We start from the raw sequence: 15834 nt of genomic DNA on the forward strand, positions 1-15834 counted from the left end.
TACTGAACTGTTTGGGATGAACCGGGACAGATACCAACGCATCTCTCCCCACACCCTCTGCGCGAAGGGGCAGTCCATCAGGAGGTGGAAGACAGTCTCGTCCCCGCCACAGCCTCAAGGGCAGCTCGTGGTGGCGCTGAGGTTCCACGTGTGTTGGAAGGACTGGGAGGGGCCTTCTCACCACCATCCAGGCTACATCCTGGTTCCTGTTGGTCAGTTTCGGTGACGAGACGTTCTGCTAAATGGCCTCGACTGGTCGGGGAAGGAACCGATCGAGTACACCCTCTCAGTTCCTTGCAGGACTCTGAGAACGTTTCGTGTCGACAGGATTTTTAAAAAAATGTTGATTTAGACCAGTATTGCACTGATTTGGTAATGTTGACTGATACAGAGCAGACTATAGAGTGTCCTGTCCCTGGAGTAGCTTTCACTTTTTCTCGTGTGACATTGATCCTCAATCTTCCTCTTCTGAGTTTCGAGAATACACCCTTCCATGTGTTTGCTGAGCCACCTGGCTCTATCTCTCCACCACTTCACAATCCCACAGCTATCTCTGTGCTGTCATGCTGACTATCCTACATCAAGTCATGGATGTGTAAAAATGTCCTCCAACTGAACATTCGGAGCGCCAAAGCCCTAGATTTAAGACCCGCATCATCAACTCTGCTCCATTCCCACTGTCTCCATCCTCCTCCCAGGCTACTTTCTGGGGTTCAGCAAAATGGTGCAAAGCTTCAATGTACTGTTTGACCCAGAGCTTAGCATTGAACTCCGCATCCTATCCATCATCAAGCCCGCTTACTTAGAACTCTACATCACCTGCCTCTGCCCCTACCCCACTTCCACTGCTGGCCTCTTTTGTCACCTCTAGACTTAATTTCTCCAAAGTTCTCTTTGCTAGCCTCACGTTCCCCACCCCCCCCCCCCCCCAACAAGTTCCAGCTTATTCAAAATTCAGCTATGCATATCCCGCCCTATATCAAGTCCCGTTCTCCCATCACCCCAGTCAATGGGGAGAGAGGACAGTCTGGGTAATGTGTCCTGATTTTCCCTGTATGCACTCACTTCCTTTTATCAACCATCCGAGCAGAGATCAGCAGGGATGCACATGAGTCAAGAGTGAAAGGAACAGAGAGCTTGGGGGGTGGAACAGAGGGTTTGGGGGGGGGGACAGGGGGTTGTAGGGCTGGAGAGAGGTTACAGAGATTTGATGGGGCGAGGCCATGAAGGGATTTAAACATGAGGATGAGAATTTTAAATTGGAGGCGTTGGGGGACTGGGAGCCAGTGTAAAACAGCAAGGACAGGTGATGGGTGAGCAGGACTTAGTGCAGGATAGGATATGGGCAGTAGAGTTTTGGACGAGCTGAAGTTTATGGAGGATGGAAAGCCGGCCAGAAGAGCATTGGAATAGTTGAGTCTCATTCATGCCTTTTATGAATGAGAGTTTCAGCAGCAGATGGGCTGAGGTAGAGGCGGAGGCGGGTGATGTTATGGAGGTGGAAGTAGGTGATCTTTGTGATGGAGAGGATAGAGTCGGAAGCTCATCTCAGGATTGGATGGTGAGGTGGCATCCCAGATTTGATCTCTACTGTGCCACGATTTACTTTCCTCATCGTTTTCAGATGAGGACGGGACAAAATTGGAAACAAAAAAATAAAAACCTTCTAAACTCCCACCTCTCAGTTTTGGCAGCTCTTTCCTGGTAGAATAATGAGACCTCACAGAGTTCACTATTAAGAGTGGCCTACAATCCAATACAAGGACAAATTATATTATTCGACTCAAATAAACTCACCCAGCTACAGATTATTATCAATAGTGCAAGTAATTGATATTTGGCTCCATCCTGTGGCCAACACCAGATACTGTAGCCTCAGATGTTGAATGATGAGAAACTGGTGGTTTGGTGATTAGTGGAGTGCAGTGTGCTTGTAACACTTTGGTCATGCTGGAAAGTGCTGTGATGAGTCCTGAAGATGTGTTTCTGTAATTACACTGAATATTCCAGATTTTTAAAATAATTTTTTCCCTTCTTCACTGGCCTGCCGGTTCCTTCCCTCCCCACTGTGCATGATGTACTATCTGAAGGCAGCCACAGCTTCAGCTGATGAGGTGTCCTTTTCACTGCCCGCTGGGGTGGAGAGGCTCCTCATCCTTTTGATATGTTTTTCAAAAACATGGTTGTGACGGGAAACTGGTCGTGTGTAGCAGAATTGTGGACGTGAGCACGTGGCCTAGCAATCCAAGATGTAGTGCCGCGGGGGATACCAGCACCTCACTTGAGGACTGAGTGCTGCGTCATGTTCAAGGTTCTCATTAGCTGATCCCTCCATAGAAAAGTGAAGAGCAACCATAACTCAGACTGACTTTCTAGTCCCTCAAATTTCCCCCTTTCTCTACATAGGCACCAGTCAGTTTCTGGTATCTCACCCTAGTAGACAAGCCCAGCTATTGCGTGTCAGTGAGCTACTCATCCACCACAGCTAAGCCCAGTCCCATCTTCACCCAACGCCTGAGCACGCACATTTTCCAGTAGAGATTGCCGGGCAGCGATCAGAAGTTTGTTCTTCTCCCTCCCTCAACTCATGGGCACTGAGGCCAATTGTAGCGTCCACCCCGCTGTTCTGCCTGAGATCAGCTAACTGAGCATCGGCTGGGGTTCGAAGTATTGTTGAGACTGTTTCAGTTCTTTCAGGACTGAACTATTGTTGAGACTGTGTTTGCTCTGTTGGAACTGATGTGATGAATTGGTGTAAGTCTGGAGGATGCGTGATATCACAGGGCACGGTCACCCTGAATCTCCCTGATAATATTCACTGGAGTCTTTGATGCATGAACTAGGAGCAACTGTTGTTCACACACCTGGTCACAAGGCCTGAAAATTAATTCTTCATTTGTGATATTAAAAGTTATTTGTCATTGTGCTATGTATCCCTCACGCGGGTAGACAGCAATGGGAGGAACTCTGGGTTACAGCTGATGAGCAGAGAAGTAAACTGAGCCAGTTGGCATATACGTCCTGGCTGTGAGCACAGTTCCTCAGTATGGCCAATCACAATTAATGGTTTGGAAACCTGAGAATCCCCGAATGAAATCGAACCTCCTGTTCAGTGTCATTTGGGACATGAGGCGCGTACCATGTGATCTTTCAGTACCTGTGATCTTTTTCAAAATGTTTTTTTTTAAATACACCGCAATACTTTTTATAATTCACCAATTTTTACACAGCGTGTTGCTACGATCTGGAATGTACTGCCTGAAAGGGTGGTGGAAGCAGATTAAATAGTACCTTTCAAAAGGGAATTGGATATAGACTTGAAAATGAAAGATTTGCAGAGACACAGGAGCTGCTGGGCACCTGTGGGGTTAATGGAGTCAGGAGTGAAGGGGAGAAAACTGGAAGAAAAGGAAATCCTGGTATGCATTGTCTGGCATGATCTAGATTGATAATAAATCTTTAACAAGCTCTGCTGTTGTGCACTGGCTCGGTGTAAAAACTTGCCAGCCTGAAGCCTCTTGCGTGACATCCAATTCTGGCCAGGGTGTTGATCTGTGGGATTTAATTCAAAACCACTTTCTATCATTACTGTCAGTGGAGGAGCTCCCCATAAAACGAGGAGAGATGGATAGTCGCAAACATTGGGGATGAGGGAGAAACGATTAAAAACACAAATAGCCCCTGGCAGGTGGGAAGTTTGTTATTTTTTTCCCAATATGGACCATGGGGCAGGGGTGCATTTATAGTAAAAGTGCTCCTCCCACCATAAATGTTCACCTTTATGAAAATGAACCAGGCTGTGGCCCAGCAATTCTGACCTGAACCTGTTTTATTATTTTTGATAGCCATGGAGGAAATATACAGCCAGTCAGTCAGCTGTGGCTCACTCAATAGATAACACTCTTGCCTCTGAGTCAGAAGGTTGTGGGTTCAAGTCCCACTCCAGAAACTTGAGCACAAAATCCAGGCTGACACTCCAGTGTAGTACTGAGGGAGTGCTGCACTGTGGGAGGTGCTGTCTTTTGGATGAGACATTAAACAGAGGCCCCATCTGCCCTCTCAGGTGGACGTGAAAGAGCCCATGGTACTATTTTGAAATAGAGCAGCGGAATTATCCCTCAAATAACACCACTAAAACAGATTATCTGGTTATTATCACTTTGCTGTTTGTGGGAGCTTGCTGTGCGCAAATTGGCTGCCACGTTTCCTACATTACATAACAGTGACCACACTTCAAAAAGTACTTCATTGGCAGTGAAGTGCTTTGGGACGTCCTGAGGTCGTGAAAGGGTATGGTAGCATAGTGGTTATGTTACTGGGCTAGTAATCCAGAGGCCTGGACTAAAATCCAGAGTCATGAGTTCAAATCCTGCCATGGCAGCTGGCAAATTTAAATTCAATTAATTAATTAAATTCAATTAATTAAATAAAAATCTGGAATTAAAATACTAGTATCAGTAATGATGGCTGTGAAACTACCGGATTGTTGTAAAAACCCTTAGGGAAGGTAGCCTGCTGCCCTGACCTGGTCTGGCCTATATATGTGACTCCAGACCCACAGCAATGTGGTTGATTCTTAATTGCCCTCTGAAATGGCCTAGCAAGCCACTCAGTTGTAAAATCTCGCTCAAGAAGGCGGCTCACCACCACCTTCTCAAGGGCAATTAGGGATGGGCAATAAATGCCGGCCTTGCCAGCGACACCCACATCCTGTGAACGAATAAAAAAAAATGCAAGTCTTTCTTTCAGCGTCCAAAAGAGGAACAACAGACTTTTATGGCAGGTGTAGACTCGATAACTGCTGCAAGCTGCGGCTCTTGAGCATGAAATTACCTCCGAACAGAGTTCGATACGATCTGCTTCATCTCTGTGTAGCTTTGTTGCAGCCGGGACAACTACTGGAGGTGGACAGTGATGTCCGTGTCGCTATGGGGAAGGGCACGTGGGCCCCTCTCTCCCATCTCCAAGCAACGATTACAGAAAAGGGAGCAAAGCTCATGGTAGCATCCTCCACGGAGGATGCTTTGGGGTTCAGAGAATCCAAAGCGGAGAAGATAATTTAAAAAAATAATTTTAAAACATTAATCCAGTTGTTCAGTTCATAGCTGCAAACTTTTAGTGTCTAGTTCTCATCAGATTTTTGGAGAATGTTAAGCTATACCATGTAAACATGGTGCCATATGAAGTCTCCGAGGGTATTTTAGGCCACCTGATGGTAGCAGCAAGTGCTGCAGGTGGCAGGAAGCAAGGAACATTTGGCATAGAGTTACCACGGAGACGGACGCATGCAGTTGCTAGGAGGAAATGAAAGTCACGCCTGCAGAGTGTCTGCTGGGTCCTAGAACCTGTATGAACACAAGTGGAAATTGAACGCAGACCACAGGAGGCTCCAGTTATCGTGCGTTTCAGAGGCCCTGGTAATTTGACTGCCTCCACAGCCACCGCTGCTCTGTAATGCGTTCTGCTGTCAGTCTCCAAGTACATTCATGCTTTTCTGCGTGTTATTTTCTGGTTCTGACTCCCTCTTTTCCACGTTTTTTTCTAACCAATTTTCCCCCATGTCGCTTGGAAGGTGCTGCCTTGTGCTGGAGTACAGGTTCCACCGGCCCTTTGGTACACTACACAAATATGTGAGCCAAGACAGCGAGTATCAGTTGGGTATTCAATCGTGGGGGTTATCACAGCCAAATTCCACTAAGTACTCACCCGACACCCAGACACACACCTTCCAGCAGGCGGCACTAGGTAGTGATCACCGGCAGGAACCTCGTCTGATTTAGTCCCTTCTCTAACCCGGGGTATTGAGGTCAATTGTAGTTGTCAGCTAACTCAGCACAGACCCGGGATGGAATCTTCCTGGTCTGTATAGCTCAGTACCAAATAAGGAGTGCATTTATAAACTGAACCATTAGAACAGCTACATTCAGACCATTTGGTTCTACGTTCAACTAGAGTGGTGCAGCTGTGCATAAAGAGCAAACGCCTTGTTTCAAGGCCTGCTGTCTGTGCTACGGTGCCTAGACTCCTACCATGTAATGTTAGAAAAATCTGTGATGGTCTAGATTGTGTGGGGAAGGAATTTCTATGTCTGGTCAAGCGTCTGTTCCATTGTCGCCTACGTTCCCTTGGTGTCTCATTGGGTGGGGATCTGTGTATGGGGGCCTCAGCGGGTAAGTACAATCACAGGCTATTGGTACCTGTGATTGTACTTACCCGCTGTGCTTGGGTGAAATAATTTCTAAACTTTTCACATCAATAAATCTACAAACCACCTGAATGCTCATCAGACATTTAATCTGCATATCAATGGCCATCATCCGACAGACTCAGACACTAGGACCCTGCAGACTCCAGGAGGAGGGATCTTGTGTCTCCTCCAGATCCTCCCAGTGTCTGTCACATGGACGCTGTGTTTGGGGGGGATTTAAATTAATCCCGGGTCTGACTGCTGTGAGGTGGAAAAAAGCAACAGATTTGAGGACATTGTCTAGTGACAAATACACACGGTCCAGGCGTCGAGATCTCTTTGAGGCACTAAAAGCTGTTTACAGACAGAGAGAGAGAGAGAGGAGGAAATAAAGTGAAAAGAACAAAAACCAGAGAAAGAAGAAAAAGAACAATGTGCACCCTTCAGATCTCCTAGAAGACCCGAGAGACCGATTATTTGTGATCGATCAGTTCATTGATTGTTGGAGCTGATTGATCGAGCGCCGTTCACCCACCCGACCTGTTCTTCACGGCACAGACTGGAAGCTCCATTTGAAAGTTTCCCTCCTGTCGTGCCTTGACCTTTCGATGAGCTCATGTGGAGACTTTGCAGCCGAGGAGGGGTACAAGCTGGAAACGGTGATCCAGGTCTGTGAGCCCAAGGTGGGGGAGGGGGTTCTGGCTTTGGCTGTTTTATTCAGCGCTCGTTTTAATTCAATTTTCTGAGTTTTTATAGTCAGTCAAGATACGGGAATGAGATAATTTGCGACATGAGGCAGGTTCCACTCCTGGTCTGTGCTGACTTCAACTGGGTAACTCTAATTGGACCTCGGGCTAGGTAGGGGACAAACACTGCCAATGGCTATTTTTTTTGCCCAGTTTTACCCCCACCCCCCTCCGCCTCCTCTGTTCTCCTGACTCCTTGCTGGGTACAGGTTCCCGAGGCAATCTCCACCCCCCGCTGCTAGAACGTTTACACTGGAAAAGGGAAGGCTCAGAGGTGACCTTAAAACAACAACTTGCATAGAAGTATTCAAGATAAGCGTCAGACTGTTTAACGTAGTCACAGATTCTACAAGAGGACATAGCTGTAAACTTAGAAGATGATGAGTGAAAAGACAGGTGAGAGTTAACTACTTTACACAATGGATGGCGAATGCATGAAATGCATTGCCCAAGGAGTCAGTGGGGAAAGATGTTATCAAGACGGGGTTGGATAAGTACCTGGAGAAAAAATGATGTCTTCTAGACACTGGAACCTGCCAGGTGGACCTAGTGGTCTTTTCCGGTGCAATATGTTCCTAGATACTTCGCTCAAGTGGTCACCCTTGTGTGAGCCCCTACAGTGAGCATCAGCAGGATATTCAACTGTGGGGAAATTACAGCCAAGCCTCACCCATTATCAACATTATTTCCAGTGCGAGTCAACATATAGCAGTCAGGAGCAGGAACCCTGGCTGATGTTCCCCATTCTCTAATCCAGGTGCTACCCAGCTGAGATCTGCTCATTCAGCACAGACCAGGAACAAACCTGTGGCCCTGGGGGTCTTTATGATTCAGCACCACACCAGGGATCAAATTTAACATTAATTTGAGTTAGCGGGGGAGCACAGATAGATATTTGTTTGGGTGGGATATTTGAAAATATCTTCCTTCAGGTTCCTCCCTTTCAGGGACTCAGTTGCATGGGGGAAATTAAGCCTGAATCTACTGCTCCGTGTCAGGAATAGCAGCAATTTTCAGAAGAGCTGGAATTCCGGACGAACCAGGTGTAAATCTGTGAGTTTCTTCAGTGTGTTTGACATGTTTCTCCATCTCTCTGACAGACATTACAGAGCACCGTGCGGAGTGCAGGAAACGGAAAAGGATTTATATTTCGAGGGGACACTGAGGATTCACCACTGACTTGTCTTTCTGCCAAAATACGAGAAATCATCACCAAAAACTTAACGGAGGAGCAGAAATCAGGTAGGGACAAGGAGAAGAAAGAGTCACCGTGATATATGTCAACCTCCCCACTGCTTTTTCAAAACTACAAGCAGCGCTATTTCTGCACAGATAAAGTCGATCCAGTTACACAGCAAGGGATGCTCGTCCTCCTGAATAAACAGTAACTCGGAGAGTGACTCTAACCTTGCTGAATAAAATGTAACTTGGGGAGTGACCTGTACTCTGCTGAATAAACTGTAACTTGGGGAGTGACCCTTACCATACTGTATAAACAGTAATTCAGTACAGTTGAACAGTGAGTAATCCTTACCCTGCTTAGTACCGTTATACATTGCAGTATGCATTGATGTTATGGTGTACACAGTCTTACATTCCGTGTCCGACAGCCCCTGGAGTTGTTGGAAGCAGCCAGTGTGAATTGTCCTCACACCATCATTTGATTCTGTTAATTGACGTTTGCCAGATTTTGATGTTTCCTTGGTTTCCTCTGCTTGTAGCATCGCCGCTGGAGATGACGTCTGTGCTGCCTCTTCAGGAAGAGAATCGTATCTTGCAGCAGGAGTTGTCCCGTGTTGAGGACCTCCTGGCTCAGAGCCGAGCTGAGCGGGATGAACTGGCAATTAAATACAACGCCATCAGTGAGCGGGTAGGTGAACCAATAGTACCTGAAGCTTGGCGCTGCATGAAAGAAACAAACTTTGTTCTGAAGACAAGTTTGAACAGCACATTACCCAGTGTTACTTCAGAATGTTTAGTGTGAAGAATACCTAGCCTCTGACCTGCTCTTGTAGCCAGGGCATTTATGTGGGGGGTTCATGGTGACACTAAGCACCAGATTCAAGCTTTGGGAATATTTTTAGACTGTACGGAAATGCTGAATTGTAGGGTTATACAAGCCACTGGCTCCAGGGAGCAGTGTAGCACTGAGCAGGTTCCAGCTTTGATCCCTCATCTGCACTTAGTTAGGTGATCTCAGCTGGGCGCTACAATTGGCTTCAGCTTCCAGGAGTTAGGGAGAGATGTAAAAAAAAAATCAGCCTTGGTTCCACTCCTGCTGGAAAGTGTGCTTGTGCGAACATCAAGTGAAATAAGATCAGGGTCGGCTGTGATGTCTGCATTGTCAAAAAGCCTGCTAACGCCCGCCGTACCACAGCCTGCGTCAGCACTTTCAGGAAAGCAAGGGAGAAAACTCCAAATAAACGTTTGATACAGAGGTGAATTCCAAGACAGGAATCGACACAATGATCAATTGGTAGAAGGGTAGCACACTGTAACATTTGGTAACACTCAGTAATTTTTTCAAAAATCATTCTCAGGACGTGGGAGGTGCTGGTATTTATTGCCCATCCCTAGTTGTCCCTGAGAACGTGACGGTGAGCTTTTTTCTTGAACCGCTGCATTCTGTGTGGTCAAGGTGCTCCTGCTGTGCTGTTAGGCAGGGAGTTCCAGAATTTTGACCCAGCGAAAGTGAAGGAACGGCGATATATGTTCAGGTCGGGATGCTCTGTGACTTGGAGGGCAACTAGGAGATGATGGTGCTCCTATGCACCTGCTGCCCTTGCCCTAGATGGTAGAGGGTTTAGAAGGTGCTGCCAAAGAAACCTTGGTGACTTGCTGTAGTGCAGCCTATAGTCATACACACTGCAGCCACAGTACGCCTGTGGTGAAGGGAGTGCATGTTTAAGCTAGTGGATGGGGTGCTGATCAAGCGGACTGCTTTGTCCTGGATGGTGTCATGCTCCTTGAGTGTTGTTGCAGCTGCACCCATCCAGACAAGCGTATTCCATCACAGCCCTGAGTTATGCCTTGTAGGTGGTAGAGAAGCTTTGGGGAGTCAGGAGGTGAGCCACTCATAGAATCATAGAAAGGTTACAGCACAGAAGGAGGCCATTCAGCCCATCGAGTCCATGCCAGCTCTATGCAAGAGTAATCCAGCCAGTCCCACTCCCCCGCCCTTTCCCCCGAAGGCACATGAGCTCTCCAGTATATCATCTCATTTGAACCTGAGTGTTGCACGCTATTCAAGGATAACAAGTATCACAAGACGAACCTGATCTTGTCCACACCTGATATCCACAAATGCACTTTCCAACAGGGGTCACTGGATAGTTATCAGGAGCAGCAACCATGCCTGATTTTAGGCTCCTTATCCCAGGGGCACTGCCTAGGGTGAGATCAGCAAACTCGGCGTAGACTGGAGTTCGAATCTGGAATTCTCCTGGCCTGTACGGCTCAGTACCACAGCGAGTGATGCATTTACCTGCTGAGACAGGCCTTTGCCCTTGTATTTTTATGTTATTGCTTTAAAAAAAATGAATGGCCCCAATGCTCTACTGATGTGTCAGCTGTGGCTCAGTGGTAGCACTCCCGCTGAGTCTGAGTCAGACATAGCTGCCTGACTGGGCCTGCGGCAGGTGGTGAGCGAACCAACAGGAGAGAAAAAACCTACTTAACTTCGCTCTCACCATTCTACCTGTCGCAGATGCATCTGTCCATGACAGTATTGGTAGGAGTGACCACCACACAGTCCTTGTGGAGACAAAGTCCAGTCTTCACACTGACGACGTGTTGTGTGGCACTACCACCGTGCTAAATGGGATAGATTCAGAACAGATCTAGCAGCTCAAAACTGGGCATCCATATGAGGCGCTGTGGGCCATCAGCAGCAGCAGAGTTGTATTCCAGCACAATCTGTAACCTCATGGCCCGGCATATTCCTCACTCTACCATTACCAACAAGCCAGGGGATCAACCCTGGTTCAATGAGGAGTGTAGAAGAGCATGCCAGGAGCAGCATCAGGTGTACCTAAAAATGAGGTGCCAACTTGATGAAGCAACAACATAGGACTACATGCATGCTAAACAGCGGAAGCAACATCTTGTAGACAGAGCTAAGTGATTCCACAACCAACAGATTAGGTGAAAGCTCTGCAGTCCTGCCACATCCAGTCGTGAATGGTGGAGGACAATTAAACAACTAACAGGAGGAGGAGGCTCCGTGAACATCCACATCCTCAACGATGGCAGAGTCCAGCACGTGAGTGCAAAAGACAAAACTGAAGCGTTTGCAACCATCTTCAGCCAGAAGTGCCGAGTGGATGATCCATCTCGGCCTCCTCCCAATATCCCCACCATCACAGAAGCCAGTCTTTAGCCAATTCGATTCACTTCACGTGATATCAAGAAATGGCTGAGTGCACTGGATACAGCAAAGGCTATGGGCCCCGACAATATCCTGGCTGTAGTGCTGAAGACTTGTGCTGCAGAACTAGCTGTGCCTCTAGCCAAACTGTTCCAGTACAGCTACAACACTGGCATCTACCCAACAATGTGGAAAATTGCCCAGGTATGTCCTGTCCACACAAAGCAGGACAAATCCAATCTGGCCAATTACCACCCCATCAGTCTATTCTCAATCATTAGCAAAGTGATGGAAGGTGTCGTCGACAGTGCTGCCAAGTGGCACTTACTCACCAATAACCTACTCACCAATGCTCAGTTTGGGTTCCGCCAGGACCACTCGGCTCCAGACCTCATTACAGCCTTGGTCCAAACATGGACAACAGATTCCAGAGGTGAGGTCAGAGTGACTGCCCTTGACATTAAGCAGCATTTGACCGAGTGTGGCATCAAGGAGCCCTAGTAAAATTGAAGTCAATGGGAAAACTCTCCAGTGGCTGGAGTCATACCTAGCACAAAGGAAGATGGTAGTGGTTGTTGGAGACCAATCATCTCAGCCCCAGGACATTGCTGCAGGAGTTCCTCAGGGCAGTGTCCTTGGCCCAACCATCTTCAGCTGCTCCATCAATGACCTTCCCTCCATCATAAGGTCAGAAATGGGGATGTTCGCTGATGATTGCACAGTATTCGGTTCCATTCGCAACCCCTCAGATAATGATGCAGTCCGTTCTCGCATGCAGCAAGACCTGGACAACATCCAGGCTTAGGCTCATAAGTGGCAACTAACATTCATGCCACACAAGTGCCAGGCAATGACCATCTCCAACAAGAGAGAGTCTAACCACCTCCCCATGACATTCAACGGCATTACCATCGTCGAATCCCTCACCATCAACATCCTGGGGCTCACCATTGACCAGAAACGTAACTGGACCAGCCACATAAATACTGTGGCTACAAGAGCAGGTCAGAGGCTGGGTATTCTGCAGCGAGTGACTCACCTCCTGACTCCCCAAAGCCTTTCCACCACCTACAAGGCACAAGTCAGGAGTGTGATGGAATACTCTCCACTTGCCTGGATGAGTGCAGCTCCAACAACACTCAAGAAGCTCGACACTATCCAGGTCAAAGCAGCCCGCTTGTTTGGCACCCCATCCACTACCCTAAACATTCACCAGCGCACCGTGGCTGCAGTGTGTACCATCTACAGGATGCACTGCAGCAACTCGCCAAGGCTTCTTCGACAGCACCTCCCAAACCCGTAACCTCTACCACCTAGAAGGACATGGGCAGCAGGCACATGGGAACAACACCACCTGCACGTTCCCCTCCAAGTCACACACCATCCCGACTTGGAAATATATCGCTGTTCCTTCATCGTCGCTGGGTCAAAATCCTGGATCTCCCTACCTAACAGCACTGTGGGAGAACCTTCACCACATGGACTGCAGCGGTTCAAGAAGGCGGCTCACCACCACCTTCTGAAGGGCAATTAGGGATGGACAATAAATGTTGGCCTTGCCAGCGACGCCCTCATCCCATGAACGAATAAAAAAAAGTCAAAATGTTGTGGGTTCAAGTCCCACTCCAGAGACATGAGCACATAACCTAAGCTGACACTTTAGTGCAGAACTGAGGGTGTTCTGCACTATCGGAAGTGCTGTCTTTCAGATGAGATGTTAAACCGAGGCCCCATCTGCCCTCTCAGGTGAACATAAAAGATTCCATGGCACTATGTCACTCTCCCCTGTGTCCTGGACAATATCTATCCCTCATCCAACACCTTAAAAAAACAGATTATCTGATCATTATCACATTGCTGTTTGTGGGACCTTGCTGTGTGTAAATTGCCTGCTGCATTTTTCTACATTACAACAGTGACTGCACATCAAAAAGTACTTCATTGGCTGTAAAACGCTTTGGGATGTCCTGAGGTTGTGAAAGACGCCATAGAAATGTAGTTCTTGCCTTATATATTAATCAGACTCGAGTAATGATGTGTTTCTGACCCTTTGGCCTATTTTTTGTTTTGAATTTGATCTTTGAGTTCCCTACACGCTGAAATTTAATGTATGTCTGGGAGGAGCATTGTAGCAAATAACTGGTTGTGCTCCCACCGGTGGGGTGTCCCAAGATTTGGTACAGGGACGTTGTTTGGGATTAGAAGCTGTGTTTTTGTGGCTGCCACGGAATCATCTCCTGTTTGGAATGTGCTTAGGTTTCAGTAACAAGGCGGATGGTGGCAGTGACCCAGGAGCAGACAGCCTGCCCGGGCTTGCCTTTCCCTTTGAGTATCTCACTGACATGTTTAAACAGGCCCCAGAATGGATTTGAGATTCAGCACCGCTGATTACTTCCAATGTAAGGCACACACAACATCTCACATTCCAAGCTACTGCCGAGTGTTACAGGCCAGACCTCCCCTAAGCTTTAGATTTCACGTTGGAGCTCCCCGTTGGCTCCGTTGGTTACTGCACTGCTCAGTATGGTACAGAGCCATACAGACCAAGAGAGTTCCTGTTGTGATCCCCGGACTGGGCTGAGTTAGCTGATCTCAGCAGTAGGGGTTTGGAGACTTGTCACAAGCCACTGTAATAAAAATACAAAATTGTAAGAGAAGTTATTTGCATAGTGCTAATATACTGAGAGAGACAAGCTACTGCATTTCTATAAAGCTTGAAGTGGTTCTGATTTGAGAAAGAATGCTTTTGTTCTTAAATAAGTTAGACATTACGCTGGTTTAACCTGAGGTTGAACCATAGCAATTTGCAGCATAGAAGCAGACCATTCAGCCCATCATATCTGTGCTGACCTTTTACTGGAGCAATCCCAAACTAATCCCACTGCCTGGCTTTGTCCCCATAGCCCTGTATTTTCCGCTGCTTCAAATATTTATCCAATTTTCCCTTAAAAGATGCAATGGTCTTTGCCTCAACTACTTCCTCTGGCAAAGTGTTCCATGCTCCAATGGCCCTCTGCATAAAGATTGATCAGGGAGGGGGGAAATCAGCCAGGCTCCTGTCCCTGATCACTAGTTAGAAAGTGCCGATGTGTGGACATTGAGGGAGGACAGTATCAGAGCATGGCTGCAATGGCCGCCATGATCAAATATCCTGCCTGCTTCCACGGTCAAGGCTCAATCATGGAGAATGGCCATGTGGGCAGGTACCTGAGGGTGGCTGGTGCCCGTGGAACCCGGCAAGTCTCACCTTCAGGAGGGGAGGGAAGAAAATTGAACTAAGTAAAAAAAAAACCTGTAAAAGCGACAGAAGATTTTGTGTTCAGAGGAGCTTCTTAAAAATGCATGTTTTGATTTTCCTTGTAAAAACCACAGGAGGTTAATTCCCTTTAATCCCTTCCCCCAGACTGCCAGAGAGCTGTGAACACCTGTTTTATAATCATTAATATTTCCCAGCAATCAGCTGACTTCCTCCACACACTTCCAGTTACCCCCCCCCCCCCCCCCCCCACCCCGTCACAGCTTGTCACATCGACAAGAACAGCACAATTCCCTGCTCGGTTACCATGGCTGCAGCCACTCAAGGAGGCCACTGATGTTCCAGTGAATAGCAGAATCTTATTGGTATGAAAATCTCAAGAGGAAAGTAATTTTACAAAGCCGCCCTCCTGGGCCTGCAGGGATAGGGGGATAAGGTGACAAAAATAACCGCGAGACCCCCTCAATGCTGTCTGCTGGAGCCCATAGGTTTGATGTTTCTGTGGCATTTGGAAAAAGTCAGATCTTGAATTTCTAACAGATTTCTGCATGTAGCAGGTTTTGATTAACCATAATGTGGCTGGGCCCAGCCAGCAGGTAGTTTTCTAATTAAACATAAAAGAAAAAGAAAGACTTGCATTTATATAGCACTTTTCATAACCTCAGGACATCCCAAGGCGCTTTACAATCAATTAAGTACTTTGTGAAGTGTAGTCACTGTTATAATGTAGGAAATGTGGCAGCCAATTTGCACATAGCAAGGTCCCACAAACAGCAATGTGATAATGACCAGATAATCTGTTTTAGTGATGTTGGTTGAAGGATAAATATTGTATAGGACATTGGGGAAAACTCCCCGCTCTTCTTCAAAATAGTGCCATGGGATCTTTTATGTCCACCTGAGAAACTGCAGCCCAGTCTACCCTAACGTCTCACCCGAAAGACGGCATCTCCAACAGTGCAGCACTCCCTCAGTACTGCACCAGAGTGGCAGCCTGGATTATATGCTCAAGTCTCTGGAGTGGGCCTTGAACCCACAACCTTCTGACTCAGAGGCACGAGTGCTACCAGCTGAGCCATGCCTGACCCCTTTAAATTGATGGCTGCCTTGATGGTTTGGTGGGTGAATGCACCCCCCTGCTTGATGCAGAGCTGAGTTAGGTGAACTCAGCCCTGGCAGCAATTGGGGTGCTACAGTTAGCCTCAGTTGCCTTGGGCTAAGGAGGGGGAGAATCTGCTTCTGATCAATGTCCAGTGACCCCTGTTGGAAAGTGCGAGTT

The 15834-nt window shown here is 47.4% G+C and overlaps 1 protein-coding gene across 1 annotated transcript in view; it reads left to right on the forward strand.

Moving 5' to 3' along the window:
* Nucleotides 1–6362: 6362 nt before the first annotated feature.
* Nucleotides 6363–15834, forward strand: part of LOC137301119 (rootletin-like) — a 90565-nt gene continuing 81093 nt past the window's right edge. The window contains exons 1-3 of the mRNA XM_067970544.1: nt 6363–6855; nt 8034–8175; nt 8655–8803. Of these exons, the coding sequence (XP_067826645.1) occupies nt 6796–6855; nt 8034–8175; nt 8655–8803 (351 nt within the window). The 5' untranslated portion in view covers nt 6363–6795. The remainder of the gene's footprint in view (nt 6856–8033; nt 8176–8654; nt 8804–15834) is intronic.

Source organism: Heptranchias perlo, chromosome 32, assembly GCF_035084215.1.
Source record: "Heptranchias perlo isolate sHepPer1 chromosome 32, sHepPer1.hap1, whole genome shotgun sequence".
Lineage (NCBI taxonomy): Eukaryota > Metazoa > Chordata > Chondrichthyes > Hexanchiformes > Hexanchidae > Heptranchias > Heptranchias perlo.